Raw genomic sequence first — 26,098 nt, 5'->3', positions numbered from 1 at the left:
TCCACAAACCTGTGCTATTTTTACCATTTCCACTTTTAAGAAGCCTTAGCTAACATGACTCTGCTTCCTCAATAGTCTCCCAAAAAGACTCCCAGACAGACATCACAGTCACTTTTGGCTGTTTCAGAAACCATCCTGTTTTTCAAGGTAAAGTAATTTGAAAGACAAAAGATGCACAACTAGATCTAAGAAAGTAACAATGTGAAATAAAGGAGTTTTTGCTACCATTTCCTTGCATAACACAAGCTTACAAAGAAGAACCAAGTCTTTGTTTGCACACTATAATCTATATTAAACAGATGCTTAAGAAATCAACAAATTCAATGTGTTAAGCAGCAACCTTTTAATAAAGAAAGCAGAACCATACTTTGCTGTTAACAAATATTTTGAAAAAGGCTTATAAAATTAAATCTAAGCCAATCATCTGGTGCATCTGCAGCTGAGAAGGAAGTGTCAATACTCCAAACATCTGTTCAGCTCACATCCTCTCCTTACTTACAGAGGAAGTATTAGCTTCCAGTTGTACAAGCCATTAAGAGAGCAATAAGGTATTGCTCAACAAAAACTATTTTCTTAGATGATTACAGACTAAGGCCAAAGAAGAAATTTGTATCTGAAGCACCACGAGCAACATGGAAGTCTGTCAAAGACACCAATTTGAACAGCACAGTCTCTTTCCTTGTCCCCACACTTAGGGGTCAGCTAACCAGTGGGGTGTGAGGCTCCTGAGAACAAGGAAACTGCACAGACAGCAAACCCCAGTCACACTGCAGTCAGCCAGTGCCAGAGACTGGAGAGAAGGAGGATCTCAACATTTTCCAGAATGAAGCCGAAGGGTGAAGAGTCCCAAAGCACTGGAAGAAACAGAGAGCAAGAAATTAGCTCCCTTCCAAAACCAATATCCTTTTACAGGCTTGAAATATGAACACCAAACCACCCTCAAGGCAACAGAGCTGTGATCCCCTCGATGCTGACACCATGAAACTGGCTTGCAGTGATCATTAAACGTTAGTCAAGGAAAACCCCATGTGGAAAGCCAGGGCTCCAGCCTTGTCCACTCACCCTGGTTGGTCCACTCAGCTGGAGGTCAGAACACTGGGAGCACTCACTGGCCACAGCACCCTCAGCACCTGGGGACAAGGGCAGGAGGGGTTAGGACTCTGTTTCTCTGTGCTGCAGCTCTTCCAGCTGCCCTGAGCCCCGTTGTAGAGCAGAGTGGGGAAGAGGGTAGCAGACTTTCTTGGGTATTCAAGCAGGGATTATTTGTAGAACACAGAATGAAACATGTGAAAACTGAACAGAGCATGCAGCAAGCCCAGCCCGTGTTTCCAGACAGGATCCATGTCCTAGATGCCATTTAAATGGTTCCAGAAATAAAAATTAGGCTAAAACAAAAGATGCAACCCCCCCTGCAGCTTCTCAACCCATGCCCCAGGGATTCTGCTGGGACTTGAGTTATCCTCATACAAACCCTCTGTTCACCAGGCAGCAGTGACAGGACTCAATTGCTTTGAGGGTTTTCCTTCAGCCCTCCTGGATTCTATCATAACACCAAATATTACATTAAAAAGGCTTTTAAACCATAACATTCACAGCAGCTCAAGAGTCCTTCATTGCAGCCAGCTTCTTCCCTGCCCGTCTGTGTGTGGCACCTTCACATTAAGTGCATGAGTTAAGATGTAGATCAGCAAGGCAAGAAACCTTTGCCCTTGGCATTGACACTCAGCTGTGACAGGAAACTTCAGGCTTTTTTTTTTCTATGAAGTGTAGAACCACTCATTACACATTGGCAGGGAAGTGCACATCTCCAAACTATGCACATTTTCTCTTAGATAAGCAAAAGACTCAAGTGTTTATAAATATGAAAAGTTCAGCAGCTGGCTAAAAAGTTAATTCTCCAGCCTCACTTAATGAGCTTTGGGGAAAGTGGTAGGAGGATTTGCCCAGAAAGCAGAGCAGAGTGTCAGGGAAAGCAGGGCCTGCCAGACAGGGTTCTGCTTAGTCCTATTCACTGTCTCTAGATGGCTGCTATCAAGCAAAGTGGCAAGGAAGGAAAAGGAGGACAGGGAATTACAGAACAACCAGGATGAGAAATGTTTCCTCTTAATCTTGGAATCATAAAAATTAGCCAATTTTTAATGTAAGTCTCATGACTTGTTTCTTTGCTGTGAAAATACCAGGCGATCCATATCAATCTGGAATATGCACTTAGGATTTTGTCCAATTCCCTGAACAAGGGAGTTGTTTTCAGTAGGATTCATCAGGAACACTGCTGCAATATTTTTCCAATACTTCAATATTAACCAATACAGGTCTATTCCAGTAGCATAAGGTTTGGACTTTCAAAATGGGATTGATTTGCTTGGAAGGCAAGCATGTTAGCTGATTTCAGGAGCTTCTGAGCAGACTATTTTGAAGTGCCTGCTGTCACTCTGCATCTCCAGTGTTCTTCAAGGCAGGCTTCTCAGTGTCTTTGTAGGATATTACAGAAGGAATTGTGCAACAGCACTTTTGGAAGATGATATATAGCCACCCAGATCTCCAACTATGTAATTAATAAAAAAATAAAAAATTATACTGAATGGAAAAATAATCAGACCCTTTTGTCTGCAGTTTCTGTGACACAACAGAAGTTGTTTTATGTAACAGAGTATTTTTCAGCTTGCTCAGTGAACTGTGTAATTATTGTCATCCCTTTCACATACCTCCTCCCTTCTGTCACTTACTGAGCAAATTCTGAACAGCAACTACTTAGGAAACAGAGCTGCCTCTGAAGATCAAGAACAGAGATCAGAAATAACTGGAACAAACAGCAAGGCTGAGCTCTTGCCCAGTGCAAGCACTGGTGCTGATACTGCAGGTCACTGGGAGCTCTGTGCCACCTCCTGCTCCTCTGCCCTCACCAGCTGATGGGTTACATCAACCCCTTGGCAAAGAAAATCAAAAGTCCAAGTTGAAGGGAACCAGTATACCACAGCTGGCTCTAACTGGAGGGGTGAGTGCTAAATGCTGCTGCCAGTGCCAGTCCCCAGTGCCCACAAACCCTTCCACCTGGGCAGCACAAGGAAAACTCCCTGGGGCACCACTCCAGAGGAGCCCTGCCAGCACTCCAGTGGATCACACTGTATACATTGGAACCAGTAAATGCTTCATTGTGATTATTGGCCACTTGGAATGGTTTTAGCAATTTGCCAAGGCTTACCCTGTGATTTATTATGGAGGAAACAAACTCAAGCACTAACAAATGAAAATATGTAAACTCAGACTTTTCAAGTCAATAGAAAGGTATTCAACTCCTTAAAGCCCTTTAGAGGCATGCAGCTTGCTGTGGATCCAACTGCTGGAAACAACAGTTTGATTAAGAAGCAACTGAAATGTAATCTAAGTCATATTTAAGTCACCCAGAGATTTACAGTGAAAAATTCCATATTCACAACACTTTACAATTATCACTCCTAGAACTGTGCTCTAGATTTGTTGGCAATTCAACAACTTGCTGGAAATACATTTTGTATCACTTTTTCCTGACACTAAAGCACTCGGGGTACCTACCATCTAGAACTTCATTAACTCAAACTAAGTGAAAACACAGTATCATGGAAAAAAATCTGGAAATAGTGAAATACACAGTAAACAGATTTTCATGTAGAAAAGTTCCCACTTTCCCCAATATTAAACTAGCAGAGAGAATAGCAAGAACCCCTTTTTGCCTGTCTCCACTGTGAGTAGGTTGGTGACAGCAATAGGCATGCCCCTGGATCATCTAATCTGAACAGACATTATCTATCCTTTCCTATAGAAAGTAAGTGAAATAAACACACTGCCAAATGCCCAAGCCCTGGGAGTTTTTTCCCCACATGTTTGGACATGTCACTTGACATTCAAAATGCCATTATGCAAAGCCAACTAACTTGTACAGTCTTTTTTTTTTTTTTTTTTTTTTGATACAAGAAACCCAGCAGAGAGAACTTCACCAAGCAATTCTTTGTTAGCATAACATTTGACCTTGTATCTCTTTGGAAATCATACAACTTTGCTAATGCAGTCCTTACAGAATTAATCAAGCAGATAGTTAGACCCCAGTTACTATGAACCCAGCCAATTAAAAGCAGCACTGAAATTTGTCACTGGCATGTCCAACTGCATTTTCCAACATAAAGATCAACAGAACTGTGTGGAAAAGGGGCCCCACTCTGAGACCTGCATGATTTGGACATCGTAGACTAGAATCACAAGCAAAGCCAACACTTTTAGGAACAAAGTATTCTGAAGAAAAAAGCCTTACCTCCTGGGTCTCCCTTACCTGCTGCACTACAGCAGCAAGAAAGCATAACTCCTTCCACCCTCTCTTTTGACCAGTAAACCTAGAAAAAGTGATTCACTGAGAGTTCAGAGTTCTTTATTTGCCACTCAGCTCTACTGCATGAGATCCACAGTTCCATGAAGGCCAAACATGCAGCATGGCTGTTTGAGGAGTTGGGAGGGGAAGCTGCCTGTGCAGTTTCTCCCTCTGTCCAAGTCAGTCAGTACAGCTTCCAGAGGCCAGGAAAAGATGAGAGGGTTACAGCCAGCAGCAATGTTCATAGATAAGGCAAAGAAACCCTAAAAAGAGCAGGGCAGAGAGGGAGAAAGTAGATGGGAACCAGAACCTACTTCACCAGGGACCTCAAAACTCCCAGATCCCCAGGTCACCTAAACAAACCCCTTGACACAGACAATACTTACAGACTTAGCAAAAATGACCATCAGCTCAGGAAACTGGTGTGTGAGCAGGGCAAGCATTGCAGAGAAGGAACACAGGCCTGCTGTGAAGTGGATGAAAAAGGGAAGCTCCTTCTGTGGGTAAACGGAGACTTCGTGAAATGCTGAAAGGAAAAAAAAATTCAGAATATTGACTTTTGATTATCAATGACATTTCTCAGTTTCTGAGTTATTTAGTCTTGCAACTCTGTTCTAGATTTTCAGAAGGGGTAAGTGCAGACTCAAGACTGTTGCACAGCACATGTGAGGCCCTTGTAATTAAATAAAAAAAATTCCCCCTACAATAAATGCTCATTATTGACAGTCATTACATCTTTTCAGTCTCTTAGGGACATGGCTTAGTGGTGAACTTGGCAGTGTGCTAAGGTTAACTGTTGGACTTGATATTCCTTCTCCAACCAAAAGGATCCCATGATTCCATGATTTTCTCACTGCACAGGCATTTCATCAGACTTTGGTTTTGGTAGCTACTATTTTATTCACCAGGTGTCAAAATTACCTACACCAATTTAAACAATTCAGGTGGTTTTGCTCCTCTGAAGCATTAATCCTGTTACCTGAAGGGCACAGTGAATTTCCCCATCCTGGGATAAGCTCAGCAAGTATAAAACAACCATCATGTTATATATACATGCAAGGTAGCTCTAAATATTTTTCCAAGACTCCTGCTTGGTAGCCTACAGTTAATTTTTGCAGAGCAGCTGACAGAGTAGACCTCAAAGAAAACAGTACCAGGACTGGGTTATAAATTCTGTACATAGCAGCTCCTTCCAATTTCCAATCTCTGGTAACAAAATCAAAAGAAGGTGATTAGACAGGCCAAGGGCTGGCATATGGAGCTTTCAGCACTCAAGACACTACTACTGGTTACTAGCAGAGGACCTGCTTGGTACATTTGCAATTACTGGCCCTGAATACCTGCAGCTCTGACTTTTATCCTGTGATTTTTAAATGAATTAAAAAACAGTTTCTACAGCCATAAGTAATGATGAAAGAGCTGCAGACTTCTTAACAAGTAATTTTAAAAATCTGACAAAAATCTCAAAACTTAAGCAAGCCCTTTTGTAAAACAAGAAAATACAATTGTATTCCTCTTTAAACTGAAGCCTGGGGAGAACAGAGACACTCTACCCTTCTAGTTACTGTCTCTGAATGATAGCACCCAAAAGTTCCCATTGCAAGAGGAGGCTTGGGTTTCGTTTGGCTTTTAAGTATATGGTTTTGAAGCACAACTAAGTGGAACAGTAGGAGTGTCTAATACCCAGAGATATTTAATGCTATTCCAGAGATAACAGTTCACCTTCTCAGCATGCAGGCAGCCATGGAAAATTAAAATAAAATCCAAAACAGATAAGCAAAACTAAAGATAATTCTATACTTTCACAGCCATTTGAGAGTAGTCACTAGTCAGACAAACACAAGATTTTTGAATCATTGATTTGGTGAACGTTATTTTAAACAGATAAACTTTTAAGAAATTAAGTGTCAAGATTTCTCAAGGAAGTACTGCAATAAAAGTGTTAAGATGAATTTATTTATGGGTAGTTTTATATTTAAAACATAACAGGAATGCGCGAGTGATCGTGTTGAAATATCTGCATGTGTTGGTGTTTAATTATGCTGGGAAGTCTACAATTTAGGGTTAGTTGCTAACCAAGGAATTCCTTGTGCAATATCCTGCATAAGTGAGAAATGAGTAATTTAAAACAGTCTGGGGGCAAATTTAAATTACACATTTTATATATAACTTCAGGCTTTTAAATAGAAACATGTATGTGCAGTTTTCCTTTCCACAGCTGTGGTCTCAGTGGGTCTGCTGGTGCTTTTGCAGTAGCCCTTTCCAGTCCCATGGGACTTGCATTTTTTCATGATGTGGACACTTACCCCCAAAGAAATTCTATTAACATGTACAATTAGCAGTCCAATTCTCATCTAAATTAATACTGTTTTCCTAAACATGATGAGCACTGGCCCCACTCATTTTTTTGCCTTACCTAAAGAAAAAAAACCATGTAGCCTCAAAGTAATGGGCAGCTGGAGAAGGCTTACTTTTCAGTGTCAAGTGTTAGTATAAATCCATAAAAACACCTGCATGGATACAAATTTCCAGGAATACTGTGCAGCAGACACATATGTACCAAGGAATTAATGACAGAAAGCAATAAATGTTCATAATGTGTTCATGTACATAATACATTAATACAGAAAGCAAAACTAGAGATGAACCAAGGAGTCTCTGCAAGATCACAGCCAGGCTCTGCTGAAGGCAGGACTGGAACCATGGATTTATTCCTTGCTGAAAGGAAACAGCTCCTCAACAACAGGAGACAACTCCATGGCTTCTTTCAAAAGAAGTAATTTAAAGAACCGACCCATTTTGTTTTTCCCAAAGCTGACCAAACCCAGCTAAATGCACTGCACACAGACTTCATCTCTGCAGGACCTGGTTACCAGAGCCAAGCCAACACACACCAAGTGCTTGGGAGGGACATCAACAAATAGCTGAGCCCCCTTCACAGGAAGCTCAAACTAAAATATCACAGTAAGGTAAATAGAGAATACCACAAACTGCACATGTGCTTAGCTTCTGTTTTATTATCATTACTGCTTGGAAACCACTTACTTGGCAACAGTTCTCTGTCTGCTGTCTCTGTGCAGCTCGGGTAGGGATAGAAAAGATGACCTTTCTCTAATGGGTACGGGATCATCCTAAATGCTGAAAAAAGAGTGAGTGGCATCAGATCTAAACCAAGCGACCAGCTTCTCACAAAGAGAGACAATCACACTGGAGGGGAATAAAGGCAGAGAGATTAGTCTACTGTACAGAAAAAAATACAACAAGGAGAGATACTTACTGCCTTCCCATGTGCAGTGCAGCAGATTTAGAGCCCCTTCTATCCTCTTCCAGTGCTGAAGGTGAAAAAAAGCATATGCTACAGCCTCACTGTCCCCTCGCTTCAGAATATGCTCTGGAGGCAGCACCAAGCTTTTCATTTCTAGTAAATACTGAGAGTAAAAGCAGAAAGCACACTTGGTTACACAGAATATTCCAAAGTCTTTAACTGTGAAACATAAACTATCATTTGAGGCATAACTAAGCTCATCACACAGGGACCAACTTCTGACATAGCATGAGCAGCCTGGGATGGGAAAAGCAGCAAAACACAACCTTGTCAGACTCTGAAATTGGGGCTTTCACACACAAAACGTGTGAAAAACCTCTTTAGTGTGGAAAAATAAAAATACATTCTCGTGGAATATGCATTGCATGTAATGCTGTGGGTACAAAATCAATGAGCTGTGAGCTCAGGCTGACAGAAACAATGGTATTTTTGCTCATTATTTAATTACTGAAAGGCTCAGTGTAGGAGGCTAAGTGCTTGTTAGCACTCACATATGAACAGCAAACCAGAAAGTGTCAGTGTGCCAGCCAAAGGAAGAATAATAAACCAAACTCAGGAAAACCTTGTTTTAATGTGGTTTTCCTGGACTACCACAAAGTATCTCTGATTTCATATTTTTTAAGATTCAGCCTTCTCCCTACATCAGCAGAATAGCCAATGCTCAGAAGGGTCAAAGAGCACAGGGATTAATCATTTTCCATTTCCCTTGAAACACAAGAGAGGCAATTTTGCTTTCTTTTGGTACATGAAAAAAAAGACAGGTATTCATTTTAACTTAGCTTTTAAAAGCAGATGAGTAATTTTTACAAGAATGAAATGACAGTTTTGGCTCCACTATTTACCTGTGAGTTGTTCTCTGCTAGCATATAGTGTCTCATTCAATAACAGCCAAAGTTAATCCACATCTTTGATCAATGTAGCTGGCAATTCCTTTGACTGTCTCCCAAAGTGTAAGAATGCAGCCAACTCACCGATTTATTTCAGCAGATGCCACGAACTATGAGATTATTTACTAATCCAGTTTGAGGACTTAACTTTTCCCATTCAGGTTCTTGAAGGAATGCAGGAGGGGTTGTGCCCCAGCCAAATAAAGCACATTTACTGCCTGGCTAGGTTCTTCTCTTAGTGCCTTGGGCCTGCACTCTGGAGGGTAATATTCTTGTTAATCCCCTCTAATCCTCTTCAATTTTTTTTTTTTCCCCAATTTTTTTTTTCTCCTTTTTAACACAGTAAAGGATCACTCACACAGGGCTGCTGTGGGAAAATGGTCTCAAATATCTGACCCCTGCCCTGACTCCTGATGCTCTGCAGTGCCCACTCTGCTATCACCCCCAGTGCACAGAGCCAGGGAATTCCAGCACGGGGTGGGTGATGCCAGAGCAGCCACAACAACCCCTGCTCAGCTCCCTGCCTTGGCTGTCTCTGTGCCCATCTCACCACATCAAAATCCCACAGACTGGCAGGTTTTCACATCCCTGTTTAACCACAAAACAGGCAAGGCATCAGTACTGAAAACATCTCAGATTTTGCAGTATTATACGCAATAAAAAACAGAAAAGATACTCAGATGAGGACTGGGAAAGGTTGCTTCATGCATCCTCCAAATGCAGCTACAGATCTCTAATTTGGAATGGCTCGAGTACCATTTTTTTTTTGCTTTCCTAACTTTCCAAACAAACCCCATCCTTGTAAAAGCATAACTCAGAACAAAGAGAAACAAACATTATTTTATTTTCCTTATGCAAAATGATGTGCAAAGACAACTGCTGTCATCAGCTGCAAGAACAAAGGCATTTCTACATTACATATTCATTTATTTTTAGTCCAAGGGACAGAATAGATAAACTCAAAAACCAGATTTACTTCCCCACTGCTCCACTGTTACCCACCAGCCAAGTTACTTCCCTTGTTTGTGCCCTTGTTCACTTCTCTGCTTTGACTAGGAGCATTTCAGAGGTCTAGGCAGCCAGCACAAATAAAATTCTGCCCTGCCACCTAACAAGGCAGTATTGTAATAAAATAAAAAAGATAATGAAAATGACTGGATAGGTATACAATTATAAGATGAAATCACTTGCAACCTGGAATTGGTTCCTGTGATTGGCTGTAGAACTACAGAACCTTTTTTGCAAACAGCCTGTTTGAAATAATATCTAACTTCTTTAAAAAGGTACACGAGGCTCCTGAAACAACTGGAGGATATAGAAAATAAAAGAACTCTCAGATAATGATAATGCGTTTATAATCTTCTGCCCCTAAAGGCAGAGGCTAAAGAAAAATCTGTCTGAGACTGTCTGAAATGAACTTGCTGTGCTCTTGATCAGTCATGCACACAAGCAGCAATTTCTCCCAGCAATTAGCTTTCTCAGTGCACATTCTATTGGATTGGACAGGCAGACAGAGCAGAGCAGCTGGATAATTCAAGCCTTCACAGCAATAGTCACTCGGACTCCATCATCATTTGCAGAGGATTAGACCCAGGACTAAGCCAACCTTCTGCACTCAGGCTCTCAAACTGAATGCATCACCAGCACCAGTACAGTAAAAAGCAACATAAGATTTTATTCTTAGCCAGTGCTTGGTGTAATCTGTATCCTGGCCACTTCAAATTAATGCCAGACATTAAATGGCTGCAGCAATACTGACTCTTAATCTTGTTTACATGTGGATGAAGAAAATAATAATCTTTCAATAACCAGAGCTCTGGAGATGTGCTTGGAAGCAGAGCAGAAAAAAACTATTTTGAAATACTATGAGTATTGTTTAGAGAACTTGATTTGACTTTAGGGAGTTTAAATATATAAATTTGCCTTTATTAATGCTTCCCCTTCCCCAATAAAGGACCTTCATTCATACATTACTGGATTTTCCAATGAGTCAGAAAATTGAGTTTAATTTTTTTGCAGAAAACCATGTTCTATCATCACCTATTGCAAATAATTAATTCTGTCCACCATTTACAAAATAAATACCCGTGTGTTTAACAACTCAGTAGCTGGAGTAATAACCAATTTCAAGAAAACATGGGTCTAGAAAGGCTCCAATAATGAGATGACAACATACCATGGCTTTTTCCAGAAGACAATAAAAAGTGGTCAGTATGAAATAAAATAACCTTACCTTTGGAACATGAGGGTTAAATTCCACAGCTCTGTGAATTGCTTCCACAGCATTAATTTCTGCTGTACTGAGCCCTCTTTTAGAGGCAGTTTCTGGGGAGAACCTGAAGGGAAAAACCCATGCTGAACAAATGTAATAAATGCTAACCAGGTGTTTATTTGCACTGCAAGATTGGAGTTCATTAAAAATTGACTGATTTATCAAGAAAAATAAACAAAACCCTCTGAGAGACAAATGTTCATGTTAATTTACATATCTCACCCATGCCCATATGATGAAGTTCTCTAACTTTTTGAAACTTCATGTCAGTCACATGAGGGATCTGAGTGCCCAGTCCTACATCAGGTTGCTGTATCACCCACTGAAGACAGAGCCACAATCAGCTGAGCAAACAGACCAGGATGAAGTGAAATGCCAGCATGAGAAACCAGACAGCCTGCACCCAACCCACCCAAAGCATGGCTGAACATCACAAGACACTGAAAACAACACTGATACAAAAGCACGTGTGTACATGGGCTCTTGAAAAAACATCTTCACCTTTATTAAGCTTCTGGGGATGCTCAAGAGAACTTTTATGTTACACTGAACCACACACACTCATGTATAAACACACTTAACTTGCTCTTAGAAATGTTACTCCTAATTACTAGATTTGGACTTTTTTAGTTCATATTTTACAGCACAACTTAAGATGAGCAACAAACCACTGCTCTCACAAATGTGCCTGCTTACCTTTCTGAAACAGCTCTGGCTTTTAACAGTGCTGCTGTGTAACATATTGCTGCTGATTTTGGAAGACTGATATCTATAATAAAATAAAACAATTAAGCTGTAAGATTCTAAGGCAAGACAAACATTTTAAATGCACACCCTTTGAGCTATAAGATTTTTACTTGAGCAGACAATGAATGTAACATCTGGGACATTTCAGCTGTGATGAGAAGCTCTGAACTCTTCACACAGCCTTTTTCCTGATCACCAGTCAGCCTCAGACTAAAGTCTTGGAGTTGTAGTTAGTTGGTAAAGAGTAATTTTTTCCTTGTGTAATTACACACTATGGGTAAATACACACTTTGGAACAATGTATTTTTCCTGGGTTAGCCTGTGAAGGTTTAAAATAAGCTTCTAATCTTTACTCAACTTTGTAATATTACATTAAGACAGAGTTTTACAAAACACTGAGAAACTGACAAGAAGCTGACCAAAAAAATTACAATGGAGACAGGTAGACAAATTTGAATGAAAATGCACTTTCCATTCTTTCTCAGTTCTGTGGGGAAAAATTCTCTTAGTTGTAAGTTTTGTAGAATATCTGAGGCCAAGTTTGAGCTGACAATTATAGATTGGAAGGTTAGCACTCCACAGTACAAGTTTACTTTAAAAGCAGACAAAGTCTGGGGTCTAATTCCCAAGTACCATGTTGTGTATAGTCAGATGGCTCTTGCTTTTTTTGTAAATCCCATCCTGGGTTTGTCCATCACTTACTAGAAGTCTGGCTGTCGTGTCAAGCAAAACACAGAGGCACTGTAGAGAGTTTGAAACTCATACTCATTTTTCCAGATGCTTAGAAAAAGAATCAGCAACTCTTTCTTAAGAAAGTGTTGCAACTCCTGATGTTAAAATAAAGAAGCAGCAGGAAAAGAGCAAATGGTTTTGTTAAATTACTAAGAGTTTAGAGTCAAGTAACAGGACAGCCAAATAACAGAAGCAGGCTGCTAGGGTGGCCACACACAAGGGCACAGAATTTGGGCAAGAATATCATAGTTCTGATACTTTGGTAGCACCTATTCATTACCAGTGAGGGGAATCTGGTCAGTGAGCTGAGACCAGGGGCAGGGATCTGCTTTTGGGCAGGCACAGTGTGCCCTCTGCTCTGCCCCACATCACACAGCCTTTCCCAATCTTTGGGTCACTTACCATCATACTTTGCTAAAACTGCCTGGACATCTGCATAAGCCTGTAACTCCAGCAGTGCCTCCAGGAGGTTTTCATGAATATTCAGCATGCTGAGAAGTGGAAATTCTTTCATCAACTGCAAATCAGTAAAGGGAAACAAATTAGGTAGATCCAAAACTGCACTTGAACCCCTGAAACACTTTATTACAAATCAGTACAATAATGTCAGCTTTTCCAGTGTTCTGTCCTCTCAGTTAGAAACTGCCATGTAGGCAGAATGAAAAGAATCACATTGTTTCTACCTTCAAGGCATTGTTTTTCTCCTATCTCCATCCACTAGAAAACAAGCATCCTGAGGTTCATACAACATGCTCTTAGCCCCAGTTTGCACCCCTCCCATAGTGTGTTGCCTAAGAAGCAACTTCAGAGATCAATTTGGACAAAAAAAAAAAAAAAAAAAAAAACAGGAGTTGCTCACTTTTTTTTTTTTACTTACATCTCTCATCATTTTTACTGCTTCTCGTATTCTTCCAAGTTTTCTTGCACACATAGCTAGTCTCCTTTTCACATATACCAATACATTGGTATCTCTTCCTGATTAAAAAGACAAAAATAAAAATAAGCCCATCAGTTTCAGTCCTTACCTCACCCTCCCTCTCTCAACACTTCTCCCAAGAAAACCCCACAACTTCTTTCCTAACCACTTGTGAAAGCACAAAATAATTCCTCCTAGAAGCAAGGCCCATCTAGACCCCCATCAGCAACTTTTAACCAGGTCAACTGACAAAAAATTCTGCTATTTTTCAGTAATGTTGGGCAGAACAAAAGAAAGTGCTACTGACACTACTGACTAAAACAGTGGGAACTGCCTCACTGAACTGGGAATCAAATTAGAATCATGAATTATAACTAGTGTTTCATTTCTGCTCACACAAAACCAAGAGTTTATGTGATTCAGAGGAGCTTACTCAGCTGTGCTTCATGCTGGGGACTCTGGGAATGGCAGTTCTGAGACTTTCTGTAAATCATTTCTCCTGCTTTCAGAGCCTGTTTGAAATACCTCTCAGCATCCACAATAGTTGTTGCTTCTTCTTCAGCCAGGAGAACATATGCAGTGGCACAACTGTAACAAGGAAAAAAACCCACCAAAGGGACAAAACATGCATTTTTAAGAGTGCTAGAAGCAGCAGGATTGAGCAGTTTTTACCTAGGCTTAATATCAAAACATTCACAATATTAAAGTACCAAAATATTGACTAGAGTTCAAATGATGTCAGAAAACAAAAACCTTTTCCATTTTACAAACAAAGCACACATTTGGAGGAAAAAACAAACAAAGAATTGTAACAGTAAGTCAAATTGTTTTCCTTGAAATATTACAACTGTTCTGGTAATTGTCTGGAGAGGGTTTTTTACTTTTTAAAACTAGGAAGTAGACATTCTGCACAAAAACAACCAGACTACATAACAAAACAGATCACATGTGAGTTCATAATCAATTCAGAGTGTTCCACATTTAAGTAATACTTCTCATGTGTTACTGCTACTGATACAAAGATTTGAAATCTCTTCCAAGAAAAAGGGAGAATAAAAGCTACTTTTTGATGGAACAGTTCAATACTTCAGTGGAACTGACAGCCCTGTGTGCAACCCTCACAGTGACAGAAGGCTCCACTTAAGCTCTGCGCAACTTCGCCAGAATTATTGCAACACGAAGCTGATTGTGAGCTCAGTATCACTCCACTTCATCATTCACACCACAAATACAGCAATTTAACTCTTATACTCTCAACGTACTCATTGTTCAGCTCCAAAGCTTGATAGGCTGCTTTGATCCGGGCTTGGGGGTTCCTCTCTCGCCAGGCTTTCTGCATAACTGGTGCAAAAACATTGGAGAGGTGGTGAGGGACTGAGGTGGGGAACACACCTGGGAGCCAGAGGGGGACACGCTGGCTGCTTGTCCCTCTGCTCCACAGGAACACTCTCTTCCATTTTGCAAGTTCCTGTTTGCTACAGGATTGTTATAAGGAAGAGTAAACAGGTCTTTTAACTCCAGCATTGGTTTCTACCTCAAGCATCAGAATCTCGCAACTTCTCATCACGCCCCAGATTTCATTTGAGAACACAACAACACCAGGGAGATCATTCACTGCCCACTTCAGAACTCCTGCACGAGGAGCAAAGACAGCTTACATAACCAGGCAGATGTACAATTTCTAAACTGCTACAGATTTTTGGAAACACTTCCCAAGACTTGTGGAAAGCTTGGCAGGAGCTATTGTTAAACACAGGTTCTTGGACAGACCTGCACAGAATTTTGATTTAAGCTTTCAAACAGAACTTCAGAGAAAACAGGGACAGAGTAAGCTGTGTCTTGCACAGGTATAGCTTCATATTGGAGTATTTAGGCAACTACCAGATCAGCAAGAGTTAAGTAATTTATTTTTAAATTTACAAGGCACATTTGAGTGGCACAACATAAGACAGGCTATAACAATAACAATTTATCACCTTATCAGAAAGTGTTCTAGGAGACAATTAAAAAGGGTGAAATCTATTCAAAAGAGTAATTTGAATTACAACTTGAATTCAGAACTACAGTCAGATAAAGAGCAAACAAAAGTTCAATGCAATGACTCTAAACCTGACCCCATCACATTTCTGTTATGAAAACATGGAAATCCCAACTTACAGCAAAGAAAATACATTCCTGTAGCTACCCTCTTCTGTGCAGGACTAGTAGCTCTCACACTAAGTAACAGTTCTGAAAGCACTCCAAAACCTTACATTCGTGGAGTTCCATATCTGGCCTATCTCAAGTATGATAAGAAAACTGAAGAATCTATACATGTTTCTTTTGGAACAAAACCTTTGCTGTCCAGCAAGAATAACGTGGAAAAATGTTGGAGTTTTCTTTTGGAAACAAAATATTACTCTTGGCTTCACAAGTGAGACAATACACTCCATTTGTGAAACAAAAACACATCCTTCATATCAGGCAGGTCACAGCCAGCTGACAAGTAACCAGAAGGTGACAGACTGACAACAGTTCACACCTAGTCTGACAATAACCAGGTAGAGAACATTTTCTGCACCAAACACATGGGACACAATGAAAAAAATCTGGAGACTGAACTATTCATTACTAAGGTTTAAAAGAAGAGCACATCTTTGGCTGTTGGGAATACAACCCAGGGTTTCAGTATTGTGCTGAAAAGATCTTGAAACATGTCAGGATCCTGACAGCCAACAGAGGGGACCCAAGGGGAAAAAACATCACTAAATACATCTATTAATCCTCCTTCTTGCAGTAAAGGGCATAATTTCACAAAATAATTGACATAACTTGTGCTAAACAAAGTCTCTTACAAATCCCTTCAGCCCCTCCAGCAGTTCCCTCCCTCACACACACAGCTGGTACCTGTATCTGAAGGGCGAAGGGCGTCCGTGTCACACGTGAAGAAGTTCTGATGATCTTGAGCAGATAAATTCATGTCATAGTATGTCAGGGGCTCCTTCCCAGTCACCCACATGTATCTTTAAGAGGAGAAATTTCAGTAAGACACTGCTAAGAAGTAGCAATGCTGATACCAAGGGGATATCTGATGCACAGAACAACCAAAGCTACTGCAGACAATTTGTATGAAGAGACTGGAGCCCCTAGCAAGGAATTTTCAGGTACTACCATTCCATAATCTGTACAGGTTGCCAGAGGCCTTTCTGCAGAGGTTAAAAAGAGTCTTTTTGATCCTAAAGTTCTAAGCAACTTGAGAACTAGCTTCCTGGAAGCAGCTTTTCCTACAGAATAGCACATAGAGACTTACAACACAGCCACAACAATTTAATAGAAGTGAATGTAGATACAGAATCACTGGCAAACCTTTGAAAATGAATTTTCAAGTTTTTGAAAAGAGGAAGAAAGCAATTCTGGGCATATATTTCTCCTACTTTGCTCTCAAAATACCTGATGATGTTACAGTAATATTTGCATTCTTAACACCAAAACTGCCAAAGCTTGGATAAATGCCTTTTAAACATAGGACTGGCTTGAATCACCCCTACCACCTTACAAATCTCAGCTGCCTCCCCATGTTACTAGAGCAAGCAGTATGAAGAAGCCATGTGTACACTCACCACTAGCTTTAACAATAGGCAATGGAAAGGAAGATAATTAATACCTGCTATACTCTGCCCCTCTGAAAAGATTGAGAGGATTTCGCCACACTTTGCACTCTGAAAAAAAAAAAAAGTCTGATGTTACTGGAACAGTTTTAGCTAAATATGTAATAGATTTTCTAATTTAATTTTACATCAAAGATTCATTATTACTTTATCCTTCCTATTATTAAAGAAATACACTGTAAAATGTAAGTCTTTCCCCTGCTGCTGCAAGCACTAATGCAGAGTCAAAGCCACTGAAAAGCCAGCTCATCTGAGCCAGCCTCCCTGAAGCTTGAGACAAGCTTCTGGGACACAGGAACACTCACCTGGCATGCTCTGCCTGCTGCTCTCACTCTCTCCAGCTGAGAAGGCAGCAGGGGCTGCAGGGCTGCTCTCCACCCCCCCGATCAGGGGCCTGAGGTGGCTGACAGAAACCTGCTCGATGAAGGACGTGCCGTATTTTCGGAAATGCCACCACTCAAACACCTGTCAGGGGAGAAAGAAAGCACCAGAAATTTCCTGAGGCAACACCCTTCCAATATCAACACAGGCAAACCTGTAAAACCTACACAAAAGGCCTATGGCAAGTAAGATCCTTCTCCTTTTATGACTTTCCCTCAAATCTTTCAATCAAAACCCAAGCGACGCTGCTGACAGCAAGCGAGTTGTTTCTTGCCACACAAAAACGTTGTTGGTTTTCTAAATGGCACCTGCAAAAATGAAATCCCCCCGTTTCTATGAAGAAACAGATTTTTAACATTCTTGTGAACGGGTTTAATTGATGATAAGAGAGGCTTTTTATACTGAAAGTAAGGATTAACCCAAAGGATTGTTTGCAGTGCCACAGCCTGCACCAGAGGCAGATGATTGTCAGAGCAGACAGAGCTGTGCTGGCAGAACTGACAGTGCAAGTGTGGCCTGTTGGTTTGGTGCAAAGCCAGCCCAGTCTGTGCACACTCATCTGAGGATGAGTTGAATGACTGGCACAAAAGCCCCCCAGAAATAACTGTTGGAAGCTGAACTCTTTATCTTAAAAAAGATAAAAATCTCAGTGTTGTCGTGCAGTGCTTGCATGTATAGTTCATGTTCTTTATGAACATCTATACAGACATGTATGTACACACCATGTGGACAAAGACCTCCTGAAAAGAGGCCTGGCTTTTTAAAAACAGGTACATGTTATTTTCCATAGATTAAACTCAATGTACAACACACACAGCAAGAGTAGATACATCAGAAAAGCTGCAAAGTAACGAGTTCCTTCCTAGTGCAAAGGCACCCTCTAGAGTCTGATCAAAAAAAGCCAATTGCATTTACCCCTAGTGAAAGAATCCCAGAGGTGCTGGAATTGGTTAAAAAAAAAAATAAATAAATTGCACTACTTACAAATATCAGTCCAGATATAAAAGATGAAGTCACTGTAAGAGCAAAGTAGAATTTTGGAGTCAAAGTGCTTAGGAACACAGTCACTGTAAAGAGAAACAAAACCAAGGGTTTAACAGGCAGAACTGAAAACACAAACAGCTCTTTATTAAACGATATTATGCAAATATATAACATGCCACTGGAAACTTCACAGATAACATTACTTTGTTAGAGAATCCTTCCCATCTCTGACTTTCATCTCTTAACTGTGGCAGTGAACTCGGTTCTGTACCCGACCCAAACAACTCGGTGTCAGACCCTGCCCCAAGCAGCTGCAGGTTTCAGCCGCACTCTGCCTGCTGGACCCCAACAAACCCATTCCCGGCATTATTTCACTTTAACGCAGAACGGAACCGTTTCGATGTGGGTTCTGCACACACTCGTCCCACAGCCGCTCCTTCGGGACTTGGGCCCTGTCCAGCGCTGCCCTGCCCGCGGTTCTGACCCAACCCGCACCTCAGCTCGGTCACCGGGTCGGCCCAAGGCAGCGGCCCCGCTCCTCGCCGCCGTGACCCGGGTTCCCGCAGCCCCCCCGCCCGGGCACAGCCCGCAGCCCCGGCCCGCAGCTCCGTCTCACCGCCCGCCAGGCTGTCCCGGACCCGCAGCGGGACCCGCAGCACCGCGTAGCAGAGTCCGAGCCCGGCGGCCACCGCCAGCAGCCCCCGAGCCCAGGGCGCCGCCGCCGCCGCCGCCCGCAGCCGCTCCCATCGCCTCAGCACCCCGGGGCTCGCTGCCCCCCGCGCGTTGCCGCCGCCATCCGCCATGGCCGCCACCGGGGGCCGCCGGGACAGGGGCGTGACGGCGGGCGGGGCGGGAAGGCTCCGACGGCGCGGGCAGCCCGCTGCCCAGGCCCGTCACCGCTGCCCCGCCGGCGGAGCGCGGCCCCGGTGTCTCCCCTCCCCGCTGCCGCGGAGCCCCCCCCCGGAGCTCCCCGCCCGCTCCATCCCATCCCGGGGGTCCCGCCCGGCCCCGCCATGGCCGCCGCGATGCCTCTGCCCGCACCCGACATGGCGCCCGCCGCGCTTCCGGCCCGGTGCGGTGCTCCCGGGATGCACCACGCGGGGCCGGGGCAGAGCCGCAGCCATGGCTGATGCGGAGGAGCGGGTGTCGGATGAGGAGAAGGTAGGGACGGGACGGGAGCGCTGCCCCAGCACCGCGCCCGGGCTGCAGGACAAGCAGCGGCGGGGAGGTTCCTCCGGGTCGGCCTGCGGCTTCCCGCTGCCTCGGTGCGGGCGAGCCCCCCGGTCCCCGCCGGGCCTCTCGGCCGGGCCTCGGCCGCTGCTCCTCCGTTCAGCGCTTTGCAGTTCGGGTTCCTCGCTGCCTCCGCACCTCCCTGCTCGCGGAGTTGCGTTTTGTGCTCTCGGGATCGCTGCTCCCCAGCTCGGCAAAGTTCGCGGCGGCGTCAAAGGCGCAAAGTCTCCTGAGCACCCTCAGAGCCTTCACGGGCTCTGCTGGGCCCGGCTGCTGGCAGAGCCTCTGGTGTGGGTCCTGCGGGTTATACCGGGTGGAAGGGACGAGGCAGAAGCACAGAGAGCAGCGTTTGTTTTAGGAAAGGGGAAAACTGCTGGAATTGGGGTGGATCATTTTGCAGCTCTGACTTCTCGGGTTCGCTTTGGCACTGCCCGTCGCCTCCCTATTCCTGTCAGTTCCCATCTTTTTCTCTCCACACCTTTGCTGCACTCTGAGCACAGCAGTGGCTGCTCCAGGTCCGTGAGGTGTCATTAACCCTGGCAGCACTAATTGATGGACTGCTCCATCCCAGAGGGATCAGCTCTCATCCTGCACACAGGGACAGCAAGCAGGGCAGCACCTCTGCTGCAGTTTGTGGCAGACACTGCTCAGCTGTGTGGCTGTGCTCTGGGTCACCATCCCCTTGCAGTGTCACTTCTGCTGCAGGGGTTTCTTTGTGTACAGTGGTATTCAGGTTTCTGGTTACTAGAAAGGATGAGAAACAAACATTGTTTAGGGCTGTCACCATGAGCAGCAGCCAGCCAGCAGTCATGCTCTGTAAACACCTTGGACAGCAGATTTTTGCCCAGTTTGCACTTCTGCCTGACTACATTTGGAATTCTGCTTGGTTGCACTGAAAAAAAATAAAAATCTTGAGAATATTTCCATTTTGACAAAGCATGCCTCAGTTTCCCCCCCCAAATCTGGTACTTCCTGTCACTACCAGAATGGGTGTTGTTGGTTCAGTGTAGGTTGGGGTATGTGTGACCTCAGTAAATTATCTTTTGGTTTTAGTTTAATTGCTTTTCTGCTTCATTATAGGTGCGTATAGCTGCAAAATTCATCACTCATGCACCCCCTGGGGAATTTAATGAAGTATTCAATGGTAAGAAGCCAAGGGAAAATGATCTCTGGTGGTTCTTGACCTCTCATCTGTTACAGGAGTCTCAGGCCGTGCTTTTAAGGTTAAAAAGCAATGAGGGAAAAGCATGCTGCCCTTCTGTGACTACATATTCTTAATGAAACAATTTAATAATTGTAATATTTGCATTCGTACACTTGAAATTAAGATAAAGAGAAACATTTGATAAATCAATCCAATAACCTCCCTGCCCCCCTCTCCTCCAGATGTCCGGTTACTGCTCAGCAATGACAATCTTCTCAGGGAAGGAGCAGCACAGTAAGTCCTGATGGTTTAAACACAAAGCATGTTTTCTTGCACCCATCATTCTGCAACAAAGGAGGTTTTTTTTATTTAGAGCAATCTTCTCTAGTTCCTCATTCCCCCCTCCCCAACAAAACACATCATGAAAGGCATGGAGGATTCTTTTAAAAAGCCCTAATTGGGAATTTGTGCTGTAGAGGCCATATAAAGAAGTGACAGGAAGGCACTCTGCCAAAAAGTTTAACTCTGCAGCAGCAGCAGCAATGCCTGATCTTGTCAAAGCATGATTTGTAAAGCAAACAAAGCCTGAAATACTGAGTAATCCTGAGCTGAAGTTAAAAAAAAAAAACACCAAAACAAAACCACTCTTGAAAAAATAATGTTTCAAATTGTCTTGTTTACTGCACAGGCTCATCAGAAGGTGCTTAGAGGTTATGCATATAGGCTTTCTGATGCTAAGATTTTACTTCAAGCTGGGTGAGGTGTCAGTCAGCAGGTCTTTGCATAAGAAATTGTAGTAGATGTGAGTCTACTCATCTGTTTACCTTGGTGCTGTCTAAATTATAGTTAGGGTGTTCCTGTTTTGTCTTGGCTTGCTCCTGTTCCCCCAGGCTGCCTGTTATTCTACTTTTGAACTCTGTTCATTCCTGATCATCTCTAAATAAACCTGGCCTTAGACCTGGGCTTTTATAGCCATCACCAAAAAAAAGGTATTGAAAAAACCCTTTAAGAGTGCTTGCATGGATTTTGTAGCAAATTCAGTTGAAATTTTCTGCAATATAAATCACACCAGGTCAGAATAAAGGAGTTGAAACAAACCTGCATGTAGAGCTAACATTCATGTTCCTTCAATTCCTAACAGTGCTTTTGCACAGTACAACATGGATCAGTTCACTCCAGTGAAGATAGAAGGGTATGATGACCAGGTAAGGAAAGAACTTTTACTGGTGAGCTTGGTGTTACTGTGCTGTGCAAAACCAATAAATCCATTGTGTCATCCAGATGTTTCATCCTGGTTTCATCCTCCTGACACATTATCACCTCTTTTCCCTCCCACACACACCATTGTATTACCACACTTTTGTGCTTATAGAGGAAGCACAGGTGAGATGTTCTCTTTAAGTATTGTCTGGTACTACCTAGTAATTCTTAATTCACCATGCCTCATGTAAAGCTCTGTGCTGAAGTCTCTGGTATTCTGTTTAGAATGTGAATGATTAAAGATTACTGCTCACAACTCCTTATGTTGCTTCCTGCTTACAGTTCCTGCCCACAGCTGGTGGTAGAATCTTAATAGTTTTGTGGGGTTTTTTATTTTTCTGCACTTTTAATCCAATCCAGTTACCCTAAAAACATACCATGTCATTGAGAATACCAAGCCAATACAACCCACTCTGTCAGCAAAACTATTCTTTTTTTGAGAGCAAGCAGCAAGTCCCACAGAAGACAGAAAGCCTGACCATCTGGTTGGTTCTCTGAGCCCAGTACTGACCTGGCTTTTCTGGTGTCCCAGATATGTTCATGGGAGGCAGAGGGCTGTTCACAGAAATAGCTTTGACATGAAAGTTACAGCCTCACTACAACTACTCCTAGTTGAAATTGTTGCTGAAAATCCTTGTTTCTTTATGTGGTATAAAGCTCAATGAAAGAACCTGTTGAAACACTGCTCTCTGCTCAGATAGTCAGGGAAAAATGTAAGGCAGCACATGTAGAGCAGCATAAGTGTATCTTAATTTTCACTTCTTTTACAGGTCTTAATCACAGAACATGGTGATCTGGGCAATGGCAGATTTTTGGACCCAAGAAACAAACTTTCTTTCAAGTTTGATCACTTAAGGAAAGAAGCAAGTGACCCCCAACCTGAGGACACAGAATCAGCTTTAAAGCAATGGAGAGATGCCTGTGACAGTGCACTGAGAGCTTATGTGAAAGATCATTACCCCAATGGCTTCTGCACTGTTGAGTATCCATCTTGTTTCCATTGCTCCCTCTCAGTCCCTCACGTGCTGGATGGTGCAGCTTGGAGTCTCCGTGCTCATTAGTGGTTTGGCTAATTTTGGAACAAGTTCCAAAGAGGGGGCGAATATCTTGGTATGCACACAGTGTCAAAGATGTTTTAGACCTTATTTTTCATAGTCATGAATGCCAAGCACCTCTACACCTGCAGTTACTAAAAAGGAGGCATTATCTGCACATATGTGCAGGTGGAGGTGGTGTCCAGTGTAATCACTGCTACATGTGGGGTGCCATGACAGCAAGTCTCCACAATGCTGACAAGAACAGGAATTAAGATTGCCTTATCTCAGCTCTTGGGCCTTTTTAACTCTGTTTTTAAACACAGGTTTATGGTAAATCTATAGATGGGCAGCAGACAATTATTGCCTGTATTGAGAGCCACCAGTTCCAGCCCAAAAACTTCTGGTAAGACCATTTCAAATAGTGTCTTTTCTTTCTTTACCAGTCCTCAAAGAACCACATCCTCTCTGTCTTCTGATTTAGTCTGAAGGGGAAGCAGCCTTGGGCTTCCTTTCAGCCCCTTGGCACTTCCCTAAAGCCTTCAGTGTGGCCCAGTGACCTACCCAGAGAGGAGGGCCCTGGCAGAGCTAGACAGACCCCCCTGGCACCTTCCCAGCAGGGCTGAAGCTGCTGTGCTTCTGAAATTCAGTTCAGTGCCACACAAGGCACTGTAATATTGGTCATAAGACACCAGTAGAAGCAAGTTGTTGTTGTTAAATTTGATTATTTGTGTTGTTGGGGCTTTTAGGAAACAGTTTTCTTACTTTGATTGTCTTTAGGAATGGTCGTTGGAGATCAGAGTGGAAGTTCACCATCACACCACCAACAGCTCAAGTGGCTGCAGTGCTTAAGATCCAGGTGAGCTACTTTTTCTGGCAATAACAGCAGAGTCTGCATGGTGCTTCTCTTACACTAATGCACTCAGAGTGAGATGCTGAAACACTCTTGGCTGAAACACAGCCAAGATGTCCTTCTCAATTCAAGATGCTATTAAACTATACAGTTAAAAAGTTAATTTGTAAAACTGGTGTTTTGGATATCATCTACAGTGTGGCCTTTGGTGTCTTAGTTAGCATTACCCTATATGCCTCCAAGTCTGCTTCACTTTACAGGGCTAAAACCTATACTATGAATTCTTTTATAATTGCTCTTATTTCAACTCTAGGCGTTTACTGCATTAACATAATCTTGAACAGTCTTGACAAAGAATGAAACCTTTTAGAAAATCCATCCTGCTTTTAGTCTCCACGTAAGCAGAGAAGACTGGCACAACAGTGCTGTTGTAGCATTTGGGGGCTCTAGGGATTATAAAATAAGTGATAGTGATAACCTGCCTTTTGTCTCTCTGTTCAGGTTCATTATTATGAAGATGGCAATGTTCAGCTGGTTAGTCATAAAGACATCCAGGACTCTATACAGGTTTCAGTAAGTATGCTGGAAGATCTTTTTTTGTTATAAAGCAACTATTTTATTCCTTAAACTTCTCACTAAGCCTGAACATCTTTAATTACATTCTCTTGATTTTGAAGTAATGTAATTTTAGAGTGAATAGTCACTGTAGTTACAGAGTCAGACTGGAACCCCAGATTCTCAGTTGCTTCAAGTTAGGCTGTGTTACAAAGTACAGTCTCTATTGGAAAGTTATCTGGAATATCACACTGTTTATTCCAGCTAGAGAGCAGAAAGAACTTTCTCCCTGCTTGCAAGGGAAAGGAACAGCAAGAGCAGTGTACTAAGGGAAAATCAGAAGCCTTACACAACAATAGAAGGAGCAACAGTAGCAAAATTCTGATCTACACCATGAAGCTCTGCTTCCCTGTGCTCACTAGGGTGCAGTCCTGTGTCAGTGTCTTGAACCTCAGTTGGGAGGAAAAGGAATACAGCTACAAACATGAAACTGCTGGTGTTACCCACTTCATCTATCTTTAGCCTAGCACTTAAGAAATCTGTTGTGTAGCTTTGTAATTTGCTCTTAAACATACAAAAGATTTCTTTTTCCTCTTTGTAGAGTGATGTCCAGACAGCTAAGGAATTTATTAAGATAATAGAACATGCAGAAAACGAGTATCAGGTAAGATCAGTGGTTATTAAATATGATGGATTCATATCAGCCTCCATTTACAATTCATGGGAACACTAAAAACTGAACTCCAGTTGTTTCTGGCCAAGTCTGGTATTGACTGTGAGAATTACTTAGAAAAGTAATCTTTGGTTAAAGAACATAGTTGTAAGGCTTTGTGTGCAGGGTGACAAATGGTGCCTGGAACAAGCATGGAAGGGGAGAGGGTGACTCTAAACGTTTTCCTCTGGCATTTAAAAACACTGAAGAGGAAATGTGTGTGACAGCTTTTTACACTGTCCCAGCCTGTGAGAGGAGGCTCAGCAGACAAGGCAGTGAAACACCTGAGCAGACACTGCTGCATCACAGGGGAGTTCCATCACAGGGAGTCCATTCCTTGTAATTGCATACACATTAGTGACCACGTTGTTAATTGAGTTAATAGTGTGCCTTCACCTTGTAGAAAGGGTTTTGTGGCTTTAACACCCTGTTGTGCCTTCTCAGAGTATCTTACTGCTGCTGTAACTGTGTCTCCTTGCCCTTGCAGACAGCAATCAGTGAGAACTACCAGACAATGTCAGACACCACCTTCAAAGCCTTACGCCGGCAGCTCCCCGTCACCCGCACCAAGATCGACTGGAACAAAATCCTCAGCTACAAGATTGGCAAAGAAATGCAGAATGCTTAAGGTGGAAGCAAGGAGATGGATTAAATGTTTGTGTGCAAAAGGAAAAAAAAAAACAAAAACAAATGTGGTCCTATGCCAAGTAGATGGTTTCTAAACCAGTGCAGCATTTTTCTAGGGCTTGCAAAGTTAACAGGTTTCCTAGCCTCAGAGAGAACTGTGGAACAAGTAGCCTTGTCTTTGTGTTTTGTGTTTCCTGCCATATCAACTCCCTGTTGTGACTGCATTTACTGCTAGGTCATTTTAATCAAGCCACGTTCATGGTTCAGAAGTAGCTGTTTTCAATCACGGATTGTACTGGCTGGAAAACTTCCTAGCTGGAAAAGCCCTACTGCAAATAGAGCTGAGGGTGCAGAGCATCCCCTTCACCCACACACAGCACTCCAGGTACTCCAGTCAGTCTGTCCAGTCTGCCAACAGCTCAAGGCTATGCTGCAAGATAGAGTAAGTGCAAA

At 42.7% G+C, this 26,098-nt stretch overlaps 2 protein-coding genes across 3 annotated transcripts; one reads left to right on the top strand and one right to left on the bottom strand.

Annotated features, from left to right (window-relative positions):
* Positions 1 to 330: 330 nt before the first annotated feature.
* On the bottom strand, positions 331 to 19,293 carry ST7L (suppression of tumorigenicity 7 like). 2 transcript variants are annotated; one of them, XM_030465339.1, is made up of 16 exons: positions 19,272 to 19,293; positions 18,231 to 18,313; positions 17,171 to 17,330; positions 16,862 to 16,916; positions 16,105 to 16,220; positions 14,481 to 14,559; positions 13,652 to 13,806; positions 13,180 to 13,277; positions 12,705 to 12,819; positions 11,520 to 11,592; positions 10,785 to 10,887; positions 7,617 to 7,767; positions 7,385 to 7,477; positions 4,726 to 4,865; positions 1,063 to 1,130; positions 331 to 854 (listed from the first exon to the last, which is right to left on the bottom strand). In XM_030465339.1, the coding sequence occupies exons 1-15, from the start codon at positions 19,276 to 19,278 to the stop codon at positions 1,077 to 1,079; spliced, it is 1,482 nt and encodes a 493-aa protein (XP_030321199.1). In that variant the 5' UTR covers positions 19,279 to 19,293; the 3' UTR covers positions 331 to 854; positions 1,063 to 1,076. The 2 variants fall into 2 exon arrangements, with proteins under 2 accessions (XP_030321199.1, XP_030321198.1); XM_030465338.1 differs by lacking the exon at positions 19,272 to 19,293 and adding an exon at positions 18,847 to 19,078.
* Positions 19,286 to 26,091, top strand: CAPZA1 (capping actin protein of muscle Z-line subunit alpha 1). The gene is made up of 10 exons (XM_030465340.1): positions 19,286 to 19,391; positions 20,541 to 20,604; positions 20,847 to 20,898; positions 21,746 to 21,809; positions 22,635 to 22,841; positions 23,225 to 23,304; positions 23,679 to 23,757; positions 24,253 to 24,324; positions 24,908 to 24,970; positions 25,506 to 26,091. Exons 1-10 carry the CDS (start codon positions 19,353 to 19,355, stop codon positions 25,644 to 25,646), a joined length of 861 nt encoding a protein of 286 aa, XP_030321200.1. The 5' UTR covers positions 19,286 to 19,352; the 3' UTR covers positions 25,647 to 26,091.
* The last annotated feature ends 7 nt before the right edge of the window (positions 26,092 to 26,098 follow it).

The sequence above is a fragment of the Calypte anna genome, chromosome 26 (assembly GCF_003957555.1).
Source record: "Calypte anna isolate BGI_N300 chromosome 26, bCalAnn1_v1.p, whole genome shotgun sequence".
NCBI classification, from domain to species: Eukaryota; Metazoa; Chordata; class Aves; order Apodiformes; family Trochilidae; genus Calypte; species Calypte anna.
The sequence above is the reverse complement of the archived record's forward strand: the minus strand, read 5'-3'. Positions and strand labels throughout refer to the sequence as shown.

What these genes read in the sequence shown, in the direction of transcription:
- CAPZA1 (XM_030465340.1), top strand. Translation starts at nt 19,353, where the DNA reads ATGGCTGATGCGGAGGAGCGGGTGTCGGATGAGGAGAAG. An exon ending in CTCAGGGAAGGAGCAGCACA is followed by an intron (nt 20,899 to 21,745) that starts GTAAGTCCTGAT and finishes AATTCCTAACAG; the next exon opens with TGCTTTTGCACAGTACAACA. An exon ending in TTCCAGCCCAAAAACTTCTG is followed by an intron (nt 23,305 to 23,678) that starts GTAAGACCATTT and finishes GATTGTCTTTAG; the next exon opens with GAATGGTCGTTGGAGATCAG.
- ST7L (XM_030465338.1), bottom strand. Translation starts at nt 19,033, where the DNA reads ATGGCGGATGGCGGCGGCAACGCGCGGGGGGCAGCGAGCCCCGGGGTG. An exon ending in GCACTGCACATGGGAAGGCA is followed by an intron (nt 7,478 to 7,616) that starts GTAAGTATCTCT and finishes CTCTTTTTTCAG; the next exon opens with CATTTAGGATGATCCCGTAC. An exon ending in AGACAGAGAACTGTTGCCAA is followed by an intron (nt 4,866 to 7,384) that starts GTAAGTGGTTTC and finishes TTTTCCTTTCAG; the next exon opens with CATTTCACGAAGTCTCCGTT.